Source organism: Xiphophorus couchianus, chromosome 9 (genome assembly GCF_001444195.1).
Source record: "Xiphophorus couchianus chromosome 9, X_couchianus-1.0, whole genome shotgun sequence".
Classification (NCBI taxonomy): Eukaryota; Metazoa; Chordata; class Actinopteri; order Cyprinodontiformes; family Poeciliidae; genus Xiphophorus; species Xiphophorus couchianus.
In genome coordinates this window covers 23,639,624-23,650,124 of record NC_040236.1, presented here as the reverse complement: position 1 = coordinate 23,650,124, position 10,501 = coordinate 23,639,624, and the positions used below count along the sequence as shown (strand labels likewise).

General features: G+C 38.3%; 1 protein-coding gene across 1 annotated transcript; it reads right to left on the bottom strand.

Moving 5' to 3' along the window:
- Nucleotides 1–546: 546 nt before the first annotated feature.
- Nucleotides 547–9,430, bottom strand: agxta (alanine--glyoxylate and serine--pyruvate aminotransferase a). The gene is made up of 11 exons (XM_028028356.1): nt 9,145–9,430; nt 8,701–8,893; nt 7,819–7,883; nt 7,624–7,724; nt 7,476–7,546; nt 7,272–7,356; nt 7,094–7,192; nt 6,944–7,013; nt 1,052–1,147; nt 849–977; nt 547–761 (listed from the first exon to the last, which is right to left on the bottom strand). Exons 1-11 carry the CDS (start codon nt 9,301–9,303, stop codon nt 654–656), a joined length of 1,176 nt encoding a protein of 391 aa, XP_027884157.1. The 5' UTR covers nt 9,304–9,430; the 3' UTR covers nt 547–653.
- Between the last annotated feature and the right edge of the window lie 1,071 nt (nt 9,431–10,501).

The following is a 10,501-nucleotide window of genomic DNA, read 5'->3' as shown; positions in this document are numbered from 1 at the left end:
CTCACTATTAACCAAGCATGTTCTGTTAAACACACTGTGTGCAAAGCAGCAAAGATGGCAATGTAAAACATGTTGGTGGTGCTACGGTGGCTGACCTCTGGTGTTTTAAACTGCAAGTGGGCTCCGAAATATAATTCTGCGTTGGTCCCCATCCAAACAGCCTTACTTCTAGAATTGAAGTAATGCATGCTCTCCAGGTTTCATTTTGTTTTGGCGAGTCTAGTTGATGTCAAACTAAGTCATTCAATTTGTAGTGGAATTCCTGCTTATTCTACTCTGAATACAAATTGGACTTATGTCTTATTGGTCATGTTGTATTTTATGGCCCAGTCCAGATTTAAATTGTGCATACCGGTAAATTAAGTTTATTGATTTGCAGTCATTTTTAAAAAAATGTCTCTACAGCATTTTGGTCATTGATGCAGTTTTAAAATCTGCTGTATAGATTAACTTAAAAGAAATTTTCTCACTCATGCATTTTTAAAACTCAAACAGATTTTTATGAATTTACTTGAAATATAAATTACAATGTTTCAAACAAAACAATTCTAGCATAAATGACAGTTTATTGCAAAGCGTACAGATGCAAAAAGGAGCAATATTTCTTTTCCACATTTATTTTTTGAGTTACAGTAAAACCTGCTGCCATCATCTTACACTTTGCTCCGGTGGCAGTGTTTCAGGGCATCTTTTAGTGCTGCCAGCACCATGTCTGCATTCGCTTTACTGCTGTTGCATCCCATCAATCCCACACGCAACACCTGAGAGGATGGGGAACAACATCAACACACTTAATTCACATGAACACAACCAGGCTGCACGTGACAGAACGTGCCAGTCTCTCATACCAAACCAACCGACGTCCCCAATCCTCCAGAAATCTCTAAGCTGTGTGTTTTCATGATGTAGGTTGTGATCTCTTTCCAGTCGTATCCATGAGGAGCGACGATTGTGGTGACTGTGGGAAGTCTTGCATGCTGTAACAAACGGTTCGTGAGTTAACCCAGAGCCCTCGATGGCCGCGTGTTTTATGACCGCTTCTCTGCCTCACCTTTTCTTTGACAAAAAGTTTGAGACCCATGCTCTCCAGGCCAGCGTGGAAATACTCTGCCATCTTCTGATGTCTGTCCCAGGATTTCTCCAGACCCTTACGTGAAAAGCCGTTAAAAAGACGATGAAAATCAGCTGAGTATTCATGTGAACAAAAGAATCGCGTCACCACGTCTCAGGACACCAAATAACATTGTAACTGTGCATTTTTCAATGGTTTTTTTTAGTAGTTCATCCACAAACTTCAATGAAACACTAAACCTAAGAGCAAAAGCTACAATGGAAAGAATGACATTAAGCAGTCAAGTGTTACAATGACCCAGTCAAAGTCCAGACCACATAACCTGCACGAATGACAAACTGTCAACAATATTAGTTCTGCGTCCTTTACATTACTGTCAATAACAAACTTTGACCAAACCTTACTGTGATTCTGTGGCAAAATCTAAAACTTGCTCTATAGACAGTTTCCAATCACTATCATGTAAAAAGACATGGCAGAAATGTCAGTTTCTAGAATGCAAAATACTTGCACCTGTAAAAGGAGTGGTAATTGGTCCACTCCAATTACCACTATGCACTTTCATAGTTATACTGACCACTGACAACCTGGGTTTAAATGCCTTGCCCAGGAGCACACTGTCATGGCAGGAAGAACCTGGAATCAATCTTTGGATTACAAAACAACCACTCTGTCACAGTTGCCCTGGAAGATGCCTCTACAAAGCATCAAGTCAAATGCACACTGCATTTGTACAAATGTTGAAAGCACTGCATCCTTTCCCTAACCTTTCACAGCTTGTCCTTGCTTTCTGTTGGTTTATGACATAACATCCAAATAAAATCCACAGAATAATGTGGTTGTTACACGACAAAGTCTAAATAGCCCCCTAGCGGATGAAACCATCAGTGTTCGTAGCTTTTTGAGCCGTGATTGAAAAACACATTGTTTATTAGAAGTCAACAGACAAAGCGGATACACTGAGGGTCAATGGCATACAAAGGTTTCTGTCAGGTTTCCAGAAATTAAACACCGGGCGTGTGGAGCTGAGTCCACACTCCCGGTTTTCGCGCAGACAACCTGTCACACTGGTTCTCGGAAGTATTTGCTAACTTACTGAGCACTGAGTCACTACCACGACTGTGAAGCCACACGCCTCAGTGTGGCTTGGGATTTTACACTGAGGCTGCTGTGGCGGTAACACCTGACCGGCGGCGACAACACCTGACCGGCGGCTACAACGCTGAGAGGCTGCTGTGGAGGCAACACCTGACCGGAGGCTACAACACCTGACCGGCGGCTACAACGCTGAGAGGCTGCTGTGGAGGCAACACCTGACCGGAGGCTACAACACCTGACCGGAGGCTACAACGCTGAGAGGCTGCTGTGGAGGCAACACCTGACCGGCGGCGACAACGCTGAGAGGGGGTTGCGGCGGCAACACATGGTAGGCGGCTACAACATCTGAGGTGGGTCTCCATACCTGAGCTACGGCTACAATGCTGGGCTGCTATTGCTGAGATAACACCTAGCGGCTGCGACTACGCTGGGTTCCCACTACAGTATCTGACTGGCGGCAACAAAGCAGGGTAGCTGCTGCAACTCCTGAGCTGGAACTCCAACGCCGGACCATCAAATTGTTCAGAGTAAACGGAAATGTCGAAAAGAAATACGAAGCAAAGTCGATCCACGACAGAGGAGGAGTTTGAGGAGATAAAGAAATCCTTGGATTTCATGTCTGGTGAGATAGCAACAATCTCACAACAACAAAAACTAATAATGAACTTAATGGGGGAGGTTAAAGAATTGAAGAGACAGAATGTAGAGAAAGACAAACAAATAGCCTTCCTGGAACATCGTGTGGCTGATTTGGAACAGTACAGTCGAATGAATGATGTTATAATTAGTGGGTTGGAAATGAAGCCACGATCATATGCCCGGGCTGTTACAGAAGCAAACAATACCGAAGAAAGGGATGAAGAGCAAGGAACTTTTGAAAAACAGATAATATCATTCTTCAGCAATAAGGGAATCAGCATTGATAATAATGGCATTGAAGCTTGCCATCCAATTCCACAAAAAAACAAAGGACTTAAACCAGCTATTGTAATGAGATTTACAAACAGGAAACACAAAAATGAACTCTTAAAACAAGGAAGGAAATTAAAGGGAACCAATGTTTATATAAATGAGCATCTAACCAAACTAAACGCAGATATAGCAAGACAAGCACGTTTTCTCAGGAAACAAAAGAAAATACAATCAACATGGACCTCAAACTGCAGAGTCTATATCAAATTGAACGGTTCACCGGAAGAAGCTAAGATACTGTTCATCAGAAAAATTGAAGAGTTGGACAAATATCAGTGAAACATGATAACCGGGTAACCATGATCAACTTTCTGAAAACCAGTGATGATAAGAAAATATATATATGAACATAGACACAGATATTGACCCCGACAACAATTTTCTTGATTATTTGAATGACAACTGCCATTACTATACTGATGAGAACTATAGCCAATGCTATAATTCGGATCAAGAAATGTCAATTATTCACTTCAATAGCCGTAGCCTTTATGCAAATTATGACAAAATAAAAGAATATTTACATCAACTAAAAAGGTCATTTAGCGTTATAGCAATAACAGAAACCTGGCTCACCTCTGAGAAGGGAGTAGATTTCCCACTGGAGGGGTATGAGTTCAATTACGTTAACAGAAAGAATAAAAAAGGTGGAGGTGTTGCTTTGTACATTAAGAATGATCTAAAATATAAGATGCTAGAAAAAATGTCAATGCCAATTGATGAAGTTATGGAATGTATTACTATTGAAATCCAATTTGAAAAGCAGAAAAATATAATGGTCAGCTGTGTGTACAGAGCACCGGCATCTGATACTGACATCTTTACAAATTACATGGAAACATTGTTTGCTAAGATGCATCAAAAGGTAATTTTCATCTGTGGAGACTTTAATATTGATATGCTGAATCCACATATGGTTAAAAGTACATCTAACTTTATTGATTCTATACATAGTTTAGGTTTATATCCACTAATTACTAAACCAAGCAGAATAACAACACAGAGTTCAACCCTGATTGACAATATATTTACTAATTATATGGAAAGTGAATTGAGAAGTGGACTTCTTATAAATGATATCAGTGACCATCTACCAGTGTTTGTTATACTTGAAGATGTTTGCAGAAAAATAAACAAGGTCACAAACATCACTTACAAAAGAATAATATCAGAGGACTCAATAAGAGCATTAAGAAAAGATCTTCAATCACAGAACTGGAAAGTGTTGTATGAAGAAAGAAATATTGATAAGGCTTTTGACATATTCACCGAAATATTTAAAGCATTTTATGATAAAAACTGTCCAATCGTAACTTGTAATTACAGGCAAAAAAACAAACATAAGCCTTGGATTACAAAAGGCATACATAAGGCATGTAAGAAAAAGAATAATCTATATAAACAATTTATAAAATATAAAACGGTTGAAGCAGAACAAAAATATAAATCTTATAAAAATAAATTAACTATTATTATGAGAAAATGCAAAACAGATTATTATTCTAAAATATTAGAAAATAATAAACTAAACATTAAAGGAATTTGGAAAACTTTACATAGCTTGATAAGAAAAAATTCTTCTAATACTACTCACCCTAAATATATTATTTATAATGATAAAACCCTGAATGAAAAAGTTGGGATAGTAAATGGATTTAATGAATATTTTGTAAATGTAGGGTCTACGTTAGCAGAACAAATAAATAAATCAAACCCACTGGATGGGGATTCATCGGAAATATGTATTAAGCAAAATACATCATCTATGTACCTGAAACCAGTAGACAAAATTGAAATTAAGGAAATAGTTAATCAATGTAACAATAAAAAATCAATGGACTGGAAGGACATTAACATGTCACTTATAAAACAGATAATTGATGATGTGGCAGATCCTCTAACTTACATCTGCAACCTGTCATTCATTTCTGGAACATTTCCAAATGCAATGAAAATAGCGAAGGTTATTCCTCTATTTAAATCTGGAGATAAGAATATAATTAGCAACTATAGACCAGTGTCACTTCTCTGTCAATTTTCAAAAATACTAGAAAAAGTTTTTAGTAAAAGGTTGGATAATTTCATTGAAAAGCAAAACATTCTGACTGATTGTCAGTATGGTTTTAGAGAAAAAAGATCAACTTCGATGGCACTGATGGCATTAACAGAAGAAATTATAGACAATATGGATAAAAAGAAATGTGCAATTGGTGTATTTCTGGATCTCAAAAAAGCTTTTGATACCATTAATCATGACATGTTATTAAAAAAACTGGAAAGGTATGGCATTAGAGGGGTGCCATTAAACTGGATTAGGAGCTACATTGGAGATAGGAAACAATTTGTAGAATTAGATGGTCAGAAATCAGATGTACTCAACATAACCTGTGGAGTTCCGCAGGGATCAGTTTTGGGACCCAAATTGTTCATTTTGTATATAAATGGCATAGTTAAAATATCAAATCTTATAAAATATATTATATTTGCAGATGATACAAGTATCTTCTGTACCGGAGAAAACATTCAACAACTCTCTAAAGTGATCAACACAGAAATAGAAAAATTACAGCATTGGCTCAAAAACAATAAATTATTTGTAAATTTAGATAAAACCAAATTTATGATATTCGGAAACAATAAAAAACAGGAAAATAATCCAATTAAAATATCAATTGACAGTGTTAATTTAGAAGAAGTACATGAAATAAAATTCTTGGGTGTCACATTAGATAATAAATTCAGCTGGAAACCACACATCGGACAAGTAAAATCTAAAATAGCCAAGAGTGTTGCTGTTATAAGAAGAATTAACTTCGTACTAGACTATAAATCTTTGTTTATTCTATATAATACACTCATTGCACCACACCTGACATATTGTGTGGAAGTCTGGGGGAATACATACAAAACAAATTTACAGCAATTATACCTCTTACAAAAACAATCCATCCGAATATTACATAAAGTGGGATACTGGGAACACACAAACCAGTTATTTATTAAATCAAATATACTGAAATTCTGGGACCTGGTAACATTTAAAACGACACAATTCATGTTTAAGGTCAGACATCAAAAACTTCCACACAGTATACAGGAAATGTTTGCTGACAGAGAGGGTGGGTATTATCTAAGAGGTGAAGGATATTTTAAAAAACAACATATTAGAACAACAAGGAAGAGTTTTTGTTTATCTGTGTGTGGAGTAAATGTCTGGAATGGATTGAATGATGAGTTAAAACAAATTACAAATGTAAACCAATTTAAAAAGCTGATTAAAGCAGAGCTCATTTCAAAATATGCTGTATAAGATGTTTAATATCCAATAGGCTATAATGTAATTGATGATATAAATAGTACTTAAAATAATTTTGTATAGTTATACATGATGGAAAAATGGAAAAAATTTTCTTTTTGATGTTATGACAGTTCATTGTAAATACATTGACAAGTAGGAAAGGGGCAGGACATTATAAGATGTATCTTCTACCTGCTCCTTTTCGAACAGAAAAATTTTGCATGTCACATGGGCATAATAATTTGTTTCATATTTTATTTCTTAAGTTGTTTCATTCCATTTTATTTTATTTTCTTTTTGATTGTTTTAAAGTCTGTTCGAAATAAATAAATAAATAAATAAAAATAAATCAGTTCAGAAAGCATTAGCACTTTGGCAAGGCGCTGTAAAATTCATCTTGGGACTCTGAGACAGAACCTGGCAAAATGTTTGACCTATTGTTGGCTTTAGTATAACATACGATCCACGAGTAATTACTGAGTTGATTCCAACTCATGCCCCACCTCATCAGCAAGCACAGCCAGGCTCTCCCTCAGGGAGTAAAGGGCGGTGACCGGCACTGTGTGGTGGTATCTGTTGAGAAGACAGAAAGAGGACAGAACTTTGCAAAGTGGCATTTTCTCTTGCGTCGTCTTCAGTCGTAGGTGTCTTACATTCTTGCTGGCTTGTCATCACATCCCCAGTAGTTTGAAAGCCAACTCAAATCCAAGAAGAACGACACAGGTTTTGTTGTGCGACTGAACACTTTTTGGCTGTGAACAATTTTCCTCCCTTCAATACACGTTTTTCCATTGCACGTTTGCATATGCAGTACACAAAACACATTCTCACCATGCTCTCTCGCTGAATGAAATGGGTGCTGTACCAGGAGGGGCATTCAGAACCTTTTGCGAGCCGGTATACAAAATGTCGATCCCTGCATATACAATCATTGGCTAAAACGTCTTTAATTTGCTGTAAAGATCATTATGTCACACCAAACAGATTGATCCAAGAGTTCATTTGATCTACATGGAAGACATAATGAGCTCTAACCTTGCTGGTCCATGTAGAGAGGAGTGCCTCCTATCGACGCCACAGAATCAACAAGGAAAAGGCAGTTATACCTGGGGAAACAAATCAGCAGAGATCGGAAATCACCTCATGTCCTACATTGAGAACATGCTGCAGCAGCAGGTCTTACTTATGGCACAAGTCGCCAATGCCGTCTAAAGGATGCAAGACTCCTGTGGAAGACTCTCCATGCGCGAGGAAGAACAGAACCGGTCTGTGTTCTGATAAAGCCTGCGATGAGATCATACAATAACTGCATTAGTTTATAGCAGCAGGAGAGTTTTGCTTTATTTAGTCTGATCACTACAGTGATGTGTGGCAATACCTTCTCAATCTCTGCATTAGTCAAGTAGCCACCAGGGGGCGCCACAATGGTTTTTACTTTTGCACCTGTTGGATGGAGGCACATTCTGTATTTGGATCCATTCCAAAATATGTATGTAATGTATGTGTTTTTAGCCTGTTCCACATTTTCTTTGTTTTGAGCAAAATGAACAAATGTTCGGAGTAGTGAAGTGTGAACCAAAGGGAAACCCACGCAATCCATCTTGACTGTCATCTCCCTTCAGTGCTCCAGTTGGGATTTGTCCCATTGACCTGGATTTCTCAGGAGGAATTGCATCCTGGCCAATCAGCAGAAAGGAGGAGGAGTTGTGAACAAGGATTCAGAGTTTCTACATGTTTTTTTTAATTGTAGTTTGCCTACGGTTGAAGTCAGCAGCACCAGAGGAGGAGAACAAAGTCATTCAGTCATTGTTGGCCACACCTACAAATATTGAGTTATTCAAGTCAGAGCCAAAGAAATGTTTAAGACATTTCATTATTGGCAAAGATGTTGTGGCCCTGCTCCTCATGGGGTTGTTTACAGCGCAAGCAATTTCTGGTAAGCTTCATAGCGTAGCTTCCTTCACAGTTGAGTTACCTATGTCATGATCAAACGTTAGTTATTGGGTAAAATCAGATCCAATCATTTAAAACTTTTAATAGTCCACACCTACAGCAAGCAATAATTTCTTAATAACCAAGAGTCCAGAACATTTTTTACGAAGAAAAGCTTAGAGTAAGAATCTGGTTTGTACCAGACTAACAGAGCAAGGTTCCGAGTATATTTCAAGGCAATAGGCTTTATCCCCAAATTTAGATATATGTCTGCCAATGCAAATATAAAATATCTTTATTTCTATCAAGGAGCTTTTCAGTGACTTACCAACCCTCTCCCCCATATCGGCCGCCCGCTCTCCCCAGATACCATTGACCGCTACCAGCACACTTTCCCCAGACTCCACCGTGTTGAAGATGGCACACTCCATTGCAGTGTGGCCAGTGCCGCTCACGGCAAAGGTTGTCCTGTTCTGTGTTTGGAACAGGTATTGGATTCCACTCTTGATGTCGCTCATGATCTGCAATTAAAATTAAACTTCTGTAGGTAAAATTTGAATATTTTGCCTTTGTTACTTGAGGGTCCAACTGAAACGTATTGCCTACAATCCAAGGTCAAAAAAGGAGGGTTAGCAAAAGTTGGGGTGGTTCATAAATTCAGGATCGGGAAAGCCATCCGTCAGCTACATAGAATGCAATTCTGGAATCCATGGCTGTGTGTTGGTCTTCCCCTGCATATACAACATGATGGTGGTTGAACTTGCTGACTTACCTCAAATGTCTCTGGGTGCATGTGTCCAATGACCGGCTTGGCTCCGGCTTCCAGAATGCGTCGAGGAACATTGGACGGTCCTGGTCCAAACATGTAACGGTGAGGAACAACCATTCGTTTCTTCAGGCATTGTGGTGGAGGCATGGAGACGGGCGACATGACTTTACAGCAGGACGAGCAGAGCAAAAAAAGATGAAAGAGACGCAAGGGACGGAGGTGAAGTATTCCCTCAGCCAGACACACCCCTCCGTCTGACCAGTGAAGTCCTCGGGTCAAACGTCTGTCACAGTATTTACCCTTTTCATCTTCTGTCAACTGAGTGTGTACCCAGCTCTGACAACATATCTGTTCCTATTCCCAGTGATAAGGACGTCACCAGACATGTGGCTGTTTGTTAATAATTAGCTTACAGGCTTTCAGAATTAACTGTTTATTTCTTGTACTCTTCATTTTAAATGCTTTTTTCTTTCTTTTTTTTTTGTTTTTGAACAAATAATTGTTTGAAAACTACAACATAAGTGACTCTAGTTACCCAGAATTCAGTTTTAATCAGACAAGGGTTTTTTATTGCTAAAGACCAATCCAACCTATTAGAAATGTTTGTGATTTTTCAGGGCCTCCTGCCAGCCTGGGTGAATGAGAACATGAATTGAACCAAGTTGAGAACTGCACTAGCTGTATTTTCTTCTCCTTGTCTAATAGTAGAACATGTCATTCACACTGTAACTGGCTGAGCACAAATCACCAAGTAGTAGTCATTTTTATATTTACACCATATTAGCAGCCCAACCAGTTTGTTTTTCTTATTTCAAGCTAGACATGTTTCACCGTAGTGAAACGGTAAACAACCACGTTTTTGAAATAATTTTAGTAAAATGTTTGTTGTAACACGTTTTACCTTTATGCACTCTTCTTTTCAAACTGTGTCAACAGCTGGACGAGTCATCACCCTCAAATTCAGTATTTTTCCAGAACAAGGAGGCCATAAACTATTTTTGCCTGATCGTTCCCCTTGGAAAAAAGGGTTTGACAAACACATATAAGAAGTATCATGACACTCTGTCTTGAAAGACATAAAAATGTTAACATATACACTTTATATCCAATAATAAGTTGCAATGATGCACCTTCAGGATGTTATCCAAGATAAGCAAACATGATCAAGTGTGTAAAATGCTGTTTATTTTTCTGTGTTTACTCGTCTCCTTCCCTCAGTTCCCCTGATCGGTACTCTCCCTCAGCTGTTTAACATTTTGTTGATTAGACTCACCTGGTGCCCTTGTCACTCATCACACCTCTGTATTTAAGCTCCCTGGTTTTCATTGTTCCCTGGTGGTTTCTACCTGGTTCTGTTTCT

Excerpts from the sequence above, each read along its gene's own strand:
- agxta (XM_028028356.1), bottom strand. The coding sequence starts at position 9,303 with ATGTCGCCCGTCTCCATGCCTCCACCACAATGCCTGAAGAAACGAATG. Across the intron at positions 7,884-8,700 it reads CGATATGGGGGAGAGGGTTG|GTGCAAAAGTAAAAACCATT; the intron begins GTAAGTCACTGA and ends TCCATCCAACAG. Across the intron at positions 7,193-7,271 it reads TCATTCAGCGAGAGAGCATG|CCAAAAAGTGTTCAGTCGCA; the intron begins GTGAGAATGTGT and ends AATTGTTCACAG.